We start from the raw sequence: 16,669 nt of genomic DNA, 5'->3' as shown, positions 1-16,669 counted from the left end.
GAATCAGACAGGACTAAGTGATTAACACTTTCACTTTTTGCCTTAATTTAGGATAACTTCTAAAATTATGGGGCTTCCACAATGGCTCAGCAGATAAAGAATCCCCCTACACAGGAGACACAGGAAATGCGGGTTCAATCCCTGGGTCAGGAAGGTCCCCTGGAGAAAGAAATTGGCAACCCACTCCAGCATTCTTGCCCATGGACAGAGAAGCCTGGCGGGCTACAGTCCAAAATGTCACAGAGTCAGACACGACTAAGCGTGCAGGCATAGCATAGCATCTAACATTATTAGCAAATCTCCAAGACATGAAAAAGCAACTAAGATTTATTTGTCAAAAATGTCATCTGTTAAAGAATAACCTTACATCTCAATCTGGATACTTTTTCAAATCTAGTTTAAGATAATTTTTGTGGATTCTGAATTATGAAGTTTAGTTCTATGTCCAAAATACGTGAGTGCAAACAAGTAGCTTGCAAGATGCATACTAATTTCAAATTTATGTTCATTGTAAGAAAACACTCCTGTATAGGCTTACAGAATCCTGCCCAATTGCTCCTAACTTACTGTGCCTGCAACATAAACCTACAATTTAAGATAAACATCCAGATTATTTCTAAAGGGCCCTCGATAAGTCTAGATCCTTCTATTTCTCTTTTCCCATCTCCTCTTTTCTTAAACTGATCAAAATGGTGCCACTATTCTTTACTTCTCAAGCTCATTTTTGGGATATACCATAGAATTACAATTTTTAAATATATAAAGGAATAGAAACACTCTGAAGAATGAGAATTTTGTGCTCAGGATGGGCTAGAAAAACAATTCATTGGAATAACCACATAATATGCACTTTGCCTTTTCCATTATATAATTTTTCATAACTAGAGAATTGCTTCAGTGCTAACTTCAAAGGAGAAACTCAGGACTCGATGCCAGTTAAAGTCCATTCATTTTCTAAGCTTTGGAGTCATCTTATTTACACGGGGGCGGATGTCCTAATTCTAACCTATGGGTTATCTGTTATAACCCATAAAAAGAATTTCTGAAATTATCTGAGAATAAGATTTCAGTTTCATAAGGATATACTGGAGGCTCAGGACGTGTCTGAGTGCTCCCTGAGGGGGGACAGGTGGATCCCTGGTACCTAGCCACCTTCCTGCATGGCCGGGCGCAGCCCTTTGCATCCTCCGGTGAGCGGGGACCCACCTGGATCTGGGCTTCCGCGTCCCTTGCGGAGACACTCCGCGAGCTGCCGGTGGAGCCGGAGCGGGGCCTCTTCTCCTGGCGCAGCAGCTCCGGGCCGGCGCTGAAGGAGTGCCGCATCTGGCCCTGGTCCATCAGGTGCTGGGGCCGCTGGAGCAGCGGGGAGCCTTGGCCCCTGGCACCCAGCGCCTCTCCCTTCTTCTCCACCTTGCCCTCTTTGGGGAAGACGGGCAGGTTGTGCTGCTGTTTCCTCTTCTTGTACTCGGTCATCAGCTTCGAGATGGTCTTGTCGGCCGCCATGGTGTAGATTTTGTTGCCCGCGTTCTCCCACCACTCCTTCTTGCGGCTGGGGTCCTTCTTCTCCACCTTGGGGCTCGGGGGCAGCAGCAGCAGCTCCCTGCTGGTCCCCCTCAGGCTCAGCGGCTCGCCCGCGTGATCCCGGGTCTGACTGCGGTCGTCCTCGGAAGGCGTGTCTTTCCCCGAGAAGCCCCCGGTGGACGGGGTGGAGGACTCGGACTGGAAGGAGGGGAGGATGAAGAAAGGGTCGCTCTTGAAGAGCGGGGCCTCCTCCATACAGTTCTCCAGGTCCAGGTGCATCTGGATGTAGTTGTTACACAGCTCCATGCACAGCTTGTGGAGCCGCTTGACCAGCCACACCCAGTCGGCGTTGCTGACGGGCTGCACGCTGAGCGAGGGCATCCGCGCCCTCCACTGCCGCTTCTCTTTGCCTCTCGGGGGGCTCACCTGGGCGGTCTCCTCAAAAATGTCTTCATCTTCTGATGAACACTGCTGGGACGAGTCTGTGCTCCTCTCGTCGTCCTCAAAAAGGACCGCCTTCACCTGCTCAGCCGTGATGGTTTCTTGGTTGCTGAGGACGGCACAGACCAGCGCGTGGAAATAAATGTTGAAACTCATGGCGGACTGGCGGTAGAGGTTGGCAGCGCCCCCGATGCCAGACACTTTCTTCAGCAGGCACTTCAGCCCCGGGCTGGTGTCAAACTCTCTGGCCGTCCTGTAGGAATCCAGCAGGAGGTCGAAGATGACGGCCAGGTTCTGCATGGAGATGTACCTGAGGAAGCCAGCCAGCTTGGCTTCTGGCCCTTGGATCTTCTCCTCCCCAGGAGAGGGGCCTTTGACAAACTCTTCTAATAAGATATCATATAAGTTCTGGAGTAACACTTGATGGGATAGTAAACTCACCACAATTTCCCTGAAAGAAACACTTCAAATGAAAGAAAGAAAAAAAAAAAAAGGCATTGGTTAACAGCCTGCTGCCTCATATGAGTTACCGTAAAGCAAAACCAGAATGACTAGACAAAGTTACAAACTACTTGTATTTTAATGTCTTTCTTCAAAAAGGACACATTTTTTGGACGACATTACAGGATGACAGCTTTAATCATAAATAATGGAATTCCTGACCCCCCCCCCCAAAAAAAATCTAGGAGCTATATAATTAATGTTAGGATACTGAGTTAACAATTGTCAACAAGCCTTGGGAAACAGAGCAATTTTATGAAAACTTTTTAACATAGGCACAATTACAGTATGTAACCTGTTTTCTTTTGTAGTTGTTAGTAGTAAATAAATCAAGAAAACGACAATTTCTGTTGAGTTATATTAATTTCAGGCTTCCCAGGTGGTGCCAGTGGTAAAGAATCTGCCTGCCAATTCAGGAGATGCAAGAGACGTGGGTTTGATCCCTGGGTCCAGAAGATCCCCTGAAGGAGGAAATGGCAACTCACTCTAGTATTCTTGCCCGAAAAATTCCATAGACAGGTGGGCTACAGTACATGGGGTTGCAAAGAGTTGGACATGACTGAGCAACTAGGTGCACAGATACATACTAATTTTAATTGGCCTTTAGCCTACCCTTTGGCATTTTTCCTTAAACCTAAGGCTTTTATTATTTTTAAAGTATTGGCTGAGGAATTTTTAATAAATAGAAAAATTATAGTTAACATTATGCTTGGGCCTTTGAGTTCACTACTTTTCCTCAGTTTCACTTCTTCCTGCCTATCTATGAATGAAGTCTTTATTTCACTAAGATATGCTTAAGAGCTAACAACCTCTATTATCCTACATATGTAGGGAATTCCAAGAAGTAGCTAATTGCAAGATTCCACAGTATTCTTTTCTCCAAAAGCATAATTTTATTTTGTTCAGGGATAGCCTCTGAAAGTAAAGTCAGAATGTGATAGTGTATTGTATAGCTCCTATGTTGGGTGCATATATATTTACAATTGTTAGATCTTTTTCATTGACCTGCTGATATTATGTAGTATCCTTGTCTCTTGTAATAGTCTTTATTTTAAAGTCTTTTTTGTTTGATATGAGTATTGCTACCCCAGCTTTGACTTGCATCTGCATGGAATACTTTGTTCTATCCCTTCACTTTCTGTGTGTGTCTCTAGATCTAAAATGGGTCTCCTGTAGACAGCATGTATACAAGCCTTGTTTTTGTATCCATTCAACTAGACTATGTCTTTTGGCTGGAACATTTAATCCTTTTACATTTAAGGTAATTATATGTATGTTCTTGGGCTTCCCAGTGGCTCAGTGGTAAAGAATCCTCCTGTGATACAGGAGACGTGGGTTTGATCCCTGGGTTGGGGAGATCCCCTGGAGGAGGGCATGGCAACCCACTCCAGTATTCTCACCTGTCAAATCCTATGGACAGAGGAGCCTGGCAGGCTACAGTCCATGGGGTCACACAGAGTCGGACATGACTGAAGTGACTTAGCACTCACGCACGTGTGTTATGTTCTTATTGCCATTTGGTTAATTGTTTCGGATTTCTTTTTGTAGATCCTTTTTCTTCCTCTTTTCTCCTCTGGTGATTTGATCACTAAATTTAGTATTGTGTTTGGATTCCTTTTACTTTTTTTGTGTGTGTATCTATTATAGATTTTCAGTTTGTAGTTATCATGAGGTTTTGATACTGTAACAGTCTATACATACATAGGATTGCTTTAAATTGCTGGGTTGTTTTTTAATGTTAGTTAATTTACTTCTACGTTGGGTCTTTCTCGAGTTTCAGTGATTTTTTGGCTTCTCTTGTTGCACAGCACAGGATCTAGGTGGGCAGATTTAGCTGTGGAACATGAGTCCAGTATCTCCACGGCATGTGGAATCTTCCCACATCAGGGATTGAACCTGTGTCCCCTGCACTGGCAGGCGGATTCATCAGGGAAGTCCCTGCTGGTGTTTTAATTCTGAATGCATTTCCAGTTATCGCGCATTTGTGCTCTCCTGTTCTCGGGACTGCTGACTTTGATATCATATTTGTGTGTGGATGATTTCCTACCTTTATTGCATGTTTGCCTTTACCAGTGAGCTTTTCCATTCGTAATTTTCTTAATTCTAGTTGTGGCCTTTTCTGCCTACAGAAGTTCCTTCAACATTTGCTGCTAAGCTGGCGTCTTCCTCAAGGGCTCACACCAGTGAGTACTCCCCCAGAATGACTGACAGAAGTGTGCACATCCCCGCCGTGAGCCACACCTGCCCCCTCGACCGCCTCCACAGGAGAGGCTCCAATACAAGCAGGTAAGTCTGGCCCTCTCTCCTATATGAGGTCATTGCTTTTTTTCTCTGGTTGCTGTGCACTTGAGGCCCCGTGTGCGCCCTCCGAGTGGAGTTTCTGTTTTCCTCAGTCTGGTGGAATTCCTGCGATCAAATCCCACTTGTCTTCAAGGCCAGATTTTCTGGGGGCTCATCAGCTCATCTTCCTGTTGCCAGACCCCCAGGCTGGGGAGTCTCAGTTCTGGGGCTCAGAACTTTTACTCCTGTGGGAGAACTTCTATGGTATAACTGGTTTCCATTCCGGCTTCCGGGTCGCCCACCTGGTGTGTATGGGATTTGACTTTATCATGATTGTGCCCCTCCTACTGTCTTCTTGTGGCTTATTTGTCTGTGCACACAGGGTATCTTTCTTGGCAGGTTCCAGTGTTTTTTTGGTCCATGGTTGTTCAGCAGTTAGTTGTGATTTGGGTTTCTGGAGGAAGAGGTGAGCTGACGTCCTTCTACTCTGCCATCTTTAAACCCAGAGTTTTAGAATCTTATTGAAATTGGTTTGTAGGCACCAAACCAGTTTTCCAGGACTAAAAATGTTCATACTTTAGATGCATATGTATAAAAGCTTTATTTCTTCCAGTGTGTGATAGAAGAGATCCAAACATTGAAAAGGTTTAACTTTAGAGGTATTATAGGCTAACATTTTCAAAGAAAGAAATTGATAATTTAATTTGCAGCATTCTAAAGCAAACCTAGAGGAGAAAGCATTCGCTCAGAACAGGCTAATTCCTTCCTTGCATCAGTTTCTGTCAGCAATGACGTGGGACTTGTTTGTGGGCCTTGGATGTGCACTTGGGGGAAGTGGGAGAGAGAGAATACTCTCTAGACATCTGACCAGATCTCCTGGTTGAGAAAGCAGATGCAACTCACCAGTCATGACAACTTCCTAATCAGGGCAAAGACCTGATAAGGTGACATTACAAGTGAATACTCAAATACTTGGTGATTCAGCCCCTTTTGTTTGGTTGGAATCCTGTACTAAGAAAATATTTTAATCTATCAATGTGGCTTTGGGTTTATGGTTTCTCCTTCTTTTCATTGCTCTTAGAATTTCATGGAACTAGCTTAGATCATGTTGCAAACTAATTCTCATAACTGGATAAAGACTCATTATCCAGTTATTACATAACTGGATTATATAATATTACAACTCATTATAACCATTATTATAACTCATTCATGCTATAAATCTGTTCATATTTTTTGCTTTATTCTTTTTAAAGTTTTATTGGAATACAGTTGATTTACAATGTTGTGTTGGTTTCAGGTGTATAGCCAAGTGCATCAGTTACACATATCTAAAAAAGAGTGGATTTAAGTATTCTTTTTCCACATAGGTCATTAGAGTATTGAGTACAGTTGTGCTATACAGTAGTTCCTTATCAATGATTATTTCACATACTGTAGTGCATATATGTTAATAACAATCTCCCCATTTATCCCTCCCCACCGGGAACCCTAAGTTTGTTTTCTACATCTGTGACTCTTCCTGTTTTGTAAATAAGTTCCTCTGTGCCATTTTTTTTAGACCATGAATTTAAAAATTACTTTTATAACTAGCAGGAAAAATATTTTAACTAGCAAAGAAGAAAAAAAACCCTCCCATACATTCTTGAAAGGCTGATTTTGCCCTTTGCATAGTGGTATCTCAGAGACAACATTGTACTTTCAGCAAAAATGGAATAAGTTCAAAGAACTCACATAACCCCTTCTAACAAATCACTTAAGCAACTTTTTTTGTGGTAAAATGTATATAACCTAAAGTTACTATTTTAACTATTTTTAAAAGTTCAATTCATGGGCATTAAGTACACACACAATGTTGTGTAATCATCACCACTATCTATATCATCTTTCATCATCCCAAACAAACTCTGAACCAATTAAAAAATAATTCCCCAATCCCTCCCAACTTCCCCGCCACAGAAGTAACTTTTGGTAAGTCATCTGAGGTTATCAGGAGACCTGAATATGTACTCTTCTGAAGCAGCAGCTGTGAAAGACACCAGTTTGGTCTAGTGCTTCAGGCCCGCAACTCCAGGACCCTAAGAAGGGAAATCCTGTCACTTATCCGGCCTCCCCACTGCCCCATAAATCTTCAAGGGCCAAGGATATGGTGAGAGAAACACTCAAAGAAAGAAAAACCAGGTTAGTCCTGAGTGTAGGCACCCGGAGGAAACAGTCTCCAGGAGCAATGGCTCTGACACTTCAGCCCCTTTCCACTGGCAGCCTGGACTCCTGAAGTAAGACGCATACCCAGGCAGTGTGTGTGTGAGACTTCTGAAGGTATAAGCAGCCTAGCTCAGGAGAATATTGCCTATTACCTGAGAAATGGAAAGCCCTTTACCAGCAAATGCCTAAAGAGAGAGTTGATCAAAGCCATGTCAAAGCATCCTGTCAACCAAGGTATTTCCTTTGATGCTTTATGATATAAATTTCTAACTGAACATGTTAAAAAGGACAGAGAATCCCCCTTAGGTTTAAGCCACATAATGCATCAATAAGAAAGCAATGGGGAAGAAGCAGTAATACTGAAGAGATCAAACTTTCAGAAAAGTATTGAAACAGTGAAATAACTCTTTATAGATCTGCAAGTCTTCATCATCATCTATGCTAACAGGAGACAAGACAGATCTGGAGCAAACAAAAATCAACAGGTAATTTTTCTCCAGCACACCCTTTATGACAGGAACCTTGAGACAGGGTAATCTGGAGTGAACTGCTTAACAAGTGGCTGACTTAAAACATGCTAATGTCAGTAGCAGAGATAAACAGATTCACAGTTAAAAGTACATCATAAAGCTCAAATTAAGATCTTGGGGCTTATTTAAATGTCATGGGGTTGTCAATGTCAAAATGACTTAAAAATGAAATCCAAATTTCTCTTAAATGTTACAATCTGGTTTTAGTTCATCTATTTTTTTTCCCTCCCATGGGTGATTTCGATGTGGACCTCTTAGGAGGCACTTAACCATCAGATACACAAACTTTTCTTACATCTAACTCATTGTTTACTACCTTCTATGCTAAGAATTGCCCCTGTGAGTGAGTCCAGTCCAACAATGCAAAATATTCAAAGAATTTTAGAGAATGTTTTCAGGCATAGTGGTCTCTACTGAAGAAGTTAATACGCTTTTCCTGTTTTGCTGAAATTTCATTGAGGGGGTGATTGTCTATTAAATCTTAACCTGTTAAAGCCTTTAAACCAATAACGCAGTAATATTAGGTGATCCTGTTTTTTTCTATGTTTTATTTATAATGTGAATTCAGCTTATTCCTTTCCCTCCTTTTTCTCCTACTTTTACTTCAAAAATTATATTAGCAGGAATAATTGGCTGAGGGGCTAGGAAATATAAAGAAAGAAGTAAAATTTAAAAGTAGATCAGAGCCTAAAGATGTGGAAAGGAGTACACAGCCTCGGTACGTTGAACAGTGACCTGCAGTGGAGGGAAGCAGGCGTAGAACTGGGCGAAGCACATGGGACATTGGTAAACTTCTACGTCTGAAGTTCAGTGGCAGGTTCATTAGTTATCTCACTTTTTATTCATGGTCTATAACTTACGAACCTTCTACATAGTCTTTTGTATGTACCATACATACTTGCCTAAAAAATCAGTACCTAGAAAATTTTACCCAAATTAGGTGTTTAATCAAACTGCTGAATTAACTGCTGTAACTTCTGAAAAAATCACACTCTTTCTGTAAAATGGGAAAGGACACAGGTACTGCACTTGGCTAGACCTGGCTTTGATTTTGGGTTTCCTGCTCTGCAGTCTTCCTGAATGTTTCCTCATGCACAGAAGTTTAAAAATGGAAACTTTGTCACTGGCTTCATCCTGAACTCTAGGAACAATGGTTTTTAGGCAGGATGACAGTATTTAAAAAGGCAAGTTTCTTGTGGCACACACAGATCTTTCTCTATCCTGACAACTGTACTGCTCATGAGAAATATTTCTCATTGAAATAGTATGGATCAGGCCTCAAATTACTTTTTCAAAAAGGATTATTAAAAAAAAAAAAAAAACCAGCCACAAAAAGCAGGGGGAAAAAAAGGATTATAATATGTATGATGCTATAGATACACTGAGTTGTATCCTTTTCAAATTCATAGAAGTCCTAACATCACAGAATATGTACCTGGAAAAAGGATCTTTAAAGAAGCAATTAAGTTAAACTGAGGGCATTAGGATGGACCCTAATCCAAACGACTGGCGTCCTTATAGAAAGAGGAAATCTGGACATAGATACAGAGGAGAGACCACAGGAAGGCACAGGGAGCAGGCATTCATCTAGAAGTCAAGGAGGGAGGCCTCCAAAGAGTCCAGCACCGCCGACACCTTGATCTTGAACTTCCAGCCTCCAGAACTGTGAGAAATTAAATTTCTATTGTTTAAGCCACCCAGTACTTTGTTATGGCAGTCCTAGCAAGCTAATACATGTGAAATGTGGGAAATTAACAGTTTTGTATGAAAACCTTTGCTAAGTGATTCCACAGTTGTTTTCAGCATTCTCGGCTGAAGACTGAATTACAATGAATAAGAGCTGGGAATAAATGAACTTTCCTGTTTGTACATGCTCTCCCTGTGGAAGTTTAGCTGCTTACCTTTTCTTGGCATGTCCATTTGGCTTCTCATCAGGAGGCAGTTCAATAATGAGCTGACAGGACTGAGCATGATCGAAGTTGTTTGGAGTCTTTGGTGAGCACTGGGTATCCAGCATAAATACCTGCACAGGTAGACAAAGGTACAATTCAGAGGGCCACCATCCTTGACCTGCCTCTACCAGGGATCAGCTGGGTGGATGACCCTCGGGCAGAGGCGTCCTCTTTCTACTAATTTTCTCACCTCTAAAATGAGGTCAGTGATGGTTTCCTACTTGGTATGTTTGTTGAATTAAATGAATTAATAAGTGTGTTAACACATGCAGAGAACTAGAAGGGTAAATATTCAATAAATGTTACCTGCTGGCACTAATAGTAAATAACAATTCTGCTTCTACCACATGACAAGCCATTACATTCCAAACAGCAAGGACTGACATTTAATATTACTTAAGAGTAAATAGAGAGGGGCTATGTTTGCGAGAGATCTTCTGGTTTAGCTGTCTGTTTGGTACACCTATCCTATGCAGGAATGGGAAATTAATTGGGACCTCTCCTTTCAGGACAGTGATGTGGCCATGTTACTCTATTAGACACTGGGAGAAGTGACTTAGAAAATAGTGACCACTGCTTGGATTCTGATCTAAATGAATTCATTTGATGTTATTTAATCCACTTTCATGACTTACCTTTGAAAATGAGTGTTTTTAAAGAACTTTCTCTTTCCAAATTTTGTTGGTGGTGGTTTAGTCGCTAAGTCGTGTCCGACTCTTGCGACCCCATGGACTGTAGCCAGCCAGGCTCCTCTGTCCATGGGATTTTCCAGGCAAGAATACTAGAGTGGGTTGCCATTTCCTTCTCCAGGGAATCTTCTGGACCCAGGAATTGAACCTGGGTCTCCTGCATTGCAGGCAGATTCTTTACCAACTGAGCTATGAGGGAAGCCCCAAATTTTGTTTAATTGAATGTTGGGTTTGAAGAGTGAATATGGGAGGAAGGTTTATGACTGAAGAAGAAAGAAATATTAGGAAGTGAAAGATTCACTAGCTGTTCTTCTCCATTAATAGTCTATTTCAGAACAGGATTCCATTTTCTCGTGATGTGGTAGGATGTGGTTGAAAAGACCATTGGAGGCACATAGGAAAATTCCTCATCTAGCCAGCCGGGATGGTTTCCTACTTGAAGAAGCCACCCCTCTGGAGGCCCTTCCCTTACGGTTCCTGGTCAGACTCACTGCTGAGGGGAGGGATGTGCTCAGCAGATGAAAGAGAAGCTGAAGGTGGGAGGTTCTTGTCCCACGCTCTGAGGAGAGACTTTTCAGACAAGAGACTTCGCCTCTGACAATGTGAACATGACTGAGTTCTTCACACTGATGGATAACCCAGGATGCCCTGACTATCAGTGTGATGAGGGGAGATTCTCTTAAGAAGTTAAATAGATTTTGTAGAGAAAGGGAACTTTTGAAGATAAACCCCAACTCACTTCATTTTCCCAGTGCATATACATTTATAAAAACTGCTTAATATTTTAAACACGTGTATATGTAAATTATCTTCTGCATAGGAAAACACAATTCAAATATGTCTGTTACTAATTCATGATAGAATTTAGCCAATCAATAGTGGTTTGGAATTTAGTCCATTTTTGTTCTTCTGCTATTATGAATAGAACTGATGAAAGCCCCATGCAGGGTTTCTTAGAGGCAGATTGACAGGTCACTTTAATTTTTGAGTGCATATCTGTGGCCCATGATAAAGCTGTTGTAAGGTCTTCTGTGACTCATTGACCCAACAAACATTTAATAAGTGCCTTCTATCTGCCCTGCTCTAGGACTGCCAAGAAAAATATACAGACTGTTCTCTGCTCCTGGCTTGGCTTACAACCAATATTTATGAGTTCTGCCATGTGTCAGGAAGAAAAAGTCACTGGTACATGGTGATTCCTGCATGGACAGGTACATTTTAATTTTACTGAGTTGTTCACATTTACAAGTTGCTTAATAAATTTGAGTTGAATGTTAAGCTCTATGCTCTTTATGGGAGATACAGGAAAAAACAAACAAGTTTGCCATCCTAACTTAAGCACTCACAGTCGAGGATCAACAACACTATTGCAGTAAATATTTATAAGCAGGGCAAGCAAATTATATATGGAGTGCAGTGTCCAGGTGGAAAAGGATCCCATGTGATCAGGACGCTGGAGGATGTAACAAGCTAGAGATGGTGAGGGGACCTGAATGCTGTTGACTGGCTTCGAGTTGTTTCCAGTAAAGATCAGCCCTGGTCAGAGGTCAGAGCCAGGAGGCTTATGTCCCCAAGGGAAAGAGAGGCAGTGTGGTGATGCACAGCCTTCAGGAAGGCCCTCCAACAATATCGCAAGCTTCCTGAGGCCCTGAGATCTAAAGCCCCCGGCCTTACCTGTTGAGCCATGGCTCGGATGCGCCAGTACTCGGCCTCAGCACTCGGGGAGGAGGACGGGGCGGCCACCCTCACCTGGCAGCCTTCCCCGCTGAAGCTCTCGGTGCCGCTGTGGAAGCAGCCCAGCAGGTCCTAGGGAGCAACACAGCGGTCGTTTGCTGGGTGCGCACGGCTCCCGGCCCTGCCGTGGATCCGACACGGTCGCAGAGTCGGGAACGAGGTACTGACGTGGCTACCTTGTTCTCACCCGGCGAGACCGCCTCCTAGGAGGCAGGCACCCTGCCCTCGCCTCTGAGCGCTTACCTTCACCGGCTTGAGCGTGGCCGAGAAGGCATCCTGCAGGGCGCAGCAGGCCAGCCTCCACATCTCCTCCGTGAACACGGGGCCCGCTGTCACCAGGACGTACCTGCCGGGAGGACGAGTCTTGCATTCAGACATTTTACTGTCACGAAAGGTAGGCCCTGCCCAGCGAGTACCTAGATGAAGTCTACAGTTTCCCTATAAGACTTGCTATCTTTTGTCATTGTGTTTTGGGCTCTCTGCCAATCTGGTATGCCATTGTCCTAACACTATTTCCTAACCCACTGGATATAAAAATGGACCCCCCATTACAAACAGGCCAATGTTTAAACTTTAGGTTTGTGTGCAAAGACTATATGTATATTCTATACTGATTTTCCCATTCTAGCTCGATTTTTCCACTACTCCTCTACATATAGCAAGATAAACCCCCCTTGTCACTTGTAATTCTTTTCCTCTGCTTACAAAGTCACCACCGATCAGAAGCTCACTCACCTAGGGAGCTCTGACCAAGTATTATTACCACAAAAAGCTCCTGCCCTGCTCCCTAAGGGTAGGGACCTTGGTCACATCACTTTCTGGGCAGTAGAGCACCCTGTTTAATGACTTCCACAATGTATATTTGCTGATTGAAAGAAATGAAGAATTAGTAGCATAGTCATTTTTATTTATAAAAAGTAGATTGCTACCACAAAAGAATTTAATTTCCCTGGACGTCATGATAAAACCTGTAGAGAGTCAGGAAACCTTTTTCTCACCTGATACAGGAGCAGCCCACTCGGGAGATGGTTTCCGTGGGCTTGGCTACACATGCTACCAGCAGCTCAAAGAGGTCCTTCAGCATGGTGTTGATCATGCTCTCATATCTGATGTCTACAGGGAAATCAAAGTGAGACTGCGCTCAATGGGAGGGCAAAGGAAGGGGCCGAATGGCAAAAGAGGGAAGGCAGAGCATGAACAACATAGAAATATCAAGAAAAGAGAACAACGAGAAAAATGGCCATAACAACCAAAATAAAACACCCATTACAACACAGATTTTCTTGGATTTTATCTAGTTTTGGCTTGTTCCATCCATTTCTAGGTATATCAAGATGAAATGCATGAGGCTGACTTTTCAATGTATATAATTCATCTACTTAAGCAGAATAGAACATATATTATTATATGCTGCTGCTAAGTTGCTTCAGTCGTGTCTGACTCTGTGTGACCCCATAGATGGCAGCCCACCAGGCTCCCCCATCCCTGGGATTCTCCAGGCAAGAACACTGGAGTGGGTTGCCATTTCCTTCTCCTAATGCATGCAAGTGAAAAGTGAAAGTGAAGTTACTCAGTCCTGTCTGACTCTTTGAGACCCCATGGACTGCAGCCTACCAGGCTCCTCCGTCCATGGGATTTTCCAGGCAAGAGTACTGGAGTGGGTTGCCATTGCCTTCTCCGATACTATTATATAGATTGAATACTAAGTAGTAAAAAATGTTAATTCTTAAAGGGAAAGATAAAATGAACATTCCTTACTGTTGCTAGTTGAATTATTACTATATTTAATTAAATGCTCTTAGTAAACAAAACATCTTGTATTAACTACCACTTCTTGAACCTTTTCAGTTTGGCTTCAGTCTGCATACTGTCCCCAGAATAAAGAAAATAAGACCTTCCAAAATCACATTCTGTTTTCCACAAAGTCTTTGCAATGCAACACAACCAATTCTCGGTAGAATCTGCAAGGATCCTGATCTGGGCAAAGCCCTGACCGGGACAGAAACACTGCCCCCTAGCGATGTGGTTAGTGGCTGCATGTGTTTCTCTTCCTCAGCTGTGTTTTGTGCTTAGCAGAGACCCCATTTCTTACCTTTGCTTTCTGACCCTCCCTTGGGGTCAAGTTCTCATGAGTTGCTCTAACCTTACCTCTTCCTTTATACTTCTGTACAACACCTTTCCCCTATAACCTCTAGGGCTAGCAGCGAGATTTCTCCTTTTCCCACATTTCCAGATCTTTCCACGGCAAGAATCACGAACAAGAGTCCGTATTTCACAAATATTATTCCATTGGCATGACAGCTGACATATTTCTCCTGCCTCTAACTCCCTCTCCACCCCACACTTCCAAATCTTTTCCAAAGCGCCACTGATATTAAGACCTCTCTCTTCACTCCTTATCTGTTACGTAACTTCCTGCCCATAATTTGAGCCTTTCCTAAAACCGGGCCTCCCCAGATGCAACACATAATGGGATACATCCCTCCCTTACCCCCAGGCTATACAGATATTTAAATTTCTTACATATCAGTACTTGAACGTGCCTTCCCTCTCCTAATGCATAGATATCCTAGACCTTATTAGGTGTTTTATCTTTTGCGTGCGTGCTAAGTTGTGTCCAACTCTTTGTCACCCCATGGACGGTAGCCTGCTTGGCTCCTCTGTCCGAGGAGGACAGGCAAGAATACTGGAGTGGGTTGCCATGCCCTCCTCCAGCGGATCTTCCCAACCCAGGGGTCAAACCTGTGTCTCATGTCTCCTGCGTTAGGTAGGCAGGTTCTTTACTGCTAGTGCCACCTTTTATTCACACATGCATTTTAAGAATTGTTTGATAATTTTCTAGAGGACACATGGGTACCACTTCTTTTTGACAAGCTCCTGTTAGAAGGCTGGCAATGACCATGTAATTCTATCTTAATAATTTCCAGGACAAAAATCACGCACTGGTCTTTACTAGACACTGTTAGACAATAAAGCTGTCTACTAAACAATGACTCAGTATGAGCTGCTCTGGTACCACAGATACCTGAGTGGATAAAGCTCTGAATGTGCTCCACCACCAGCTCACAGGACAAACCGATGGCATGCTTGAAGTTAGCCGAGGCCACGTCCCAGTAAGAATGGTCTTTATGGCTACGGCGAAGCCAAAGAGACATCACAGGAAGGAGAAGGTGAACAACTGCATAGATGCCAAACCCTGGTCCTGAAAAAGAAAAGCCAGTGTCAGAATTGTGAGCTTAGCACCTCTCCTGCAATAAAAGGGAAGCTCTCTGCCATCTCTTGGTCCTGCCTATCTCTCTCTTGAAGTAGCTCTCCATTGTCTGAGAAGGATCAGGGAAAAGGAATTGACCACTGACTGGGGAATGAATATATGGTCTTCAGTGACATTTTTCTTTTTTGTTTCTGCATGATTTTAATTACACAAGGAATACACAAATATACTCACTACAAATTCAAGTAATGCTGATGAAGCTAAAGCATCACTTGATCAATTCCTTAGTCCTCAGGCATAAACATACAATACACACATGCATATGGTTTGTACCCTTTAAACTGTAAGTACATATGTTTATATGAAAAGAGGAATATAGTTTTATTACTTTTTATAAATGGGATATTGTAAACCTTGGTTTGTATGATTATTTTGCCCTTAACAGTATATGTTAGAGATTATTCTTTGTCAGCAAATTTAGATATTCTTCATTTTTGTTACTACATTCTGTTCCAAGTTATTCAAACTGTATATGCATCAGTTTACTTATCCCTTCCCTTACTAATGGACATTTAAGAGGTTTCTATATTTTGCTTTATGAACAAAGCCATAATAAGAGTCTTTGTGGAAATGTTGATAGATTTTTAAAATTCTGATTACAAAAGCAAGGTATGCTTTTTGTCATAAACACAGAAAACACATGAGAATACAAAGGAGAAGAAAATAATATTTTGATGCGTTTCCTTCTAGTACTTTTTGAATGTACGTATGTTTGGGTATCTGTATTTATGAATGTGTCACATAAAGTTGAGATTGTGCTTACACACTATATATATTTTAACATAGTGCCTTATACATAATTATTCATGTCATTAAATACTATTCACAAATATGCATTTTAATGCTTATAGAATATTACATGCTTTTATCATAATTTACTTAACCCATTTATGTTCATAATTATTTTGGTATTCAAGATGCTTCAGCAATTTTCATTATATATAGATTTTTCTTTAATACTATTAATTTCCTTTAATAGATTTCTAGAAGTAGAATTATTGGGCTACTTCAGCCACACTTAGAAGAAAATGGTACTGGCCAATAAAATATATTTCAAAATAATGGCATATAATTCATTCTATAAAATATCTGCTTATTCTTAGATAGAAAATCTTTAACTTTTTAATGCATAGGAGTATTCATAATGATTTTCCTAAAAACAATTCTGATATAAATTTTGTTATGGATCTTAAAATAGTATCAATTATCAGGTCATCATCAATTTATGTTGAATACAAAGCTCCTCCTATTACTATGGAACTAAACTGGTGGTTTCATTTGTGGTTCTATTGGTGAAAACTAAAATCTCTATAAAAGATTTCTTTGATCTTGGGAAAATTTGGCTGATTCAGTGCGCATGCTAGCCCTAACTAACTCATTACAAGAAATAAATTCCCAAGGGCCACTTTTCCCCTGTACTATCAGGGTAATCTACTAGATGTCTTTCCCTAAATCTAATCATCGATTCCCCTTATACAATTAAGATATTGCTATCTTTATATTATATATACATCTGAGTGGCTGGTTCACATCAGTGGTGTATCT

The 16,669-nt window shown here is 41.8% G+C and overlaps 1 protein-coding gene and 1 long non-coding RNA gene across 6 annotated transcripts in view; one reads left to right on the top strand and one right to left on the bottom strand.

The window, feature by feature from the left end:
* ARFGEF3 (ARFGEF family member 3) overlaps positions 1-16,669 on the bottom strand; it is a 177,181-nt gene that overhangs the window by 8,489 nt on the left and 152,023 nt on the right. For all 5 annotated transcript variants that reach the window (XM_043888248.1, XM_043888249.1, XM_043888250.1 and 2 more), the window contains 6 exons: positions 14,879-15,055; positions 12,852-12,966; positions 12,097-12,199; positions 11,794-11,925; positions 9,380-9,501; positions 1,207-2,425 (listed from right to left, as the gene is read on the bottom strand). In XM_043888248.1, coding sequence (XP_043744183.1) covers positions 1,207-2,425; positions 9,380-9,501; positions 11,794-11,925; positions 12,097-12,199; positions 12,852-12,966; positions 14,879-15,055 — 1,868 coding nt within the window. The remainder of the gene's footprint in view (positions 1-1,206; positions 2,426-9,379; positions 9,502-11,793; positions 11,926-12,096; positions 12,200-12,851; positions 12,967-14,878; positions 15,056-16,669) is intronic.
* The window catches only part of LOC122684241, a 66,570-nt gene that overhangs the window by 49,386 nt on the left and 515 nt on the right, over positions 1-16,669 (top strand). Inside the window, exons 2-3 of the long non-coding RNA XR_006337959.1 lie at positions 4,593-4,749; positions 11,207-11,330. This is a non-coding gene — a long non-coding RNA (uncharacterized LOC122684241). The remainder of the gene's footprint in view (positions 1-4,592; positions 4,750-11,206; positions 11,331-16,669) is intronic.

The sequence above is a fragment of the Cervus elaphus genome, chromosome 26 (assembly GCF_910594005.1).
Source record: "Cervus elaphus chromosome 26, mCerEla1.1, whole genome shotgun sequence".
In the NCBI taxonomy this organism is placed as follows: domain Eukaryota; kingdom Metazoa; phylum Chordata; class Mammalia; order Artiodactyla; family Cervidae; genus Cervus; species Cervus elaphus.
The sequence above is the reverse complement of the archived record's forward strand: the minus strand, read 5'-3'. Positions and strand labels throughout refer to the sequence as shown.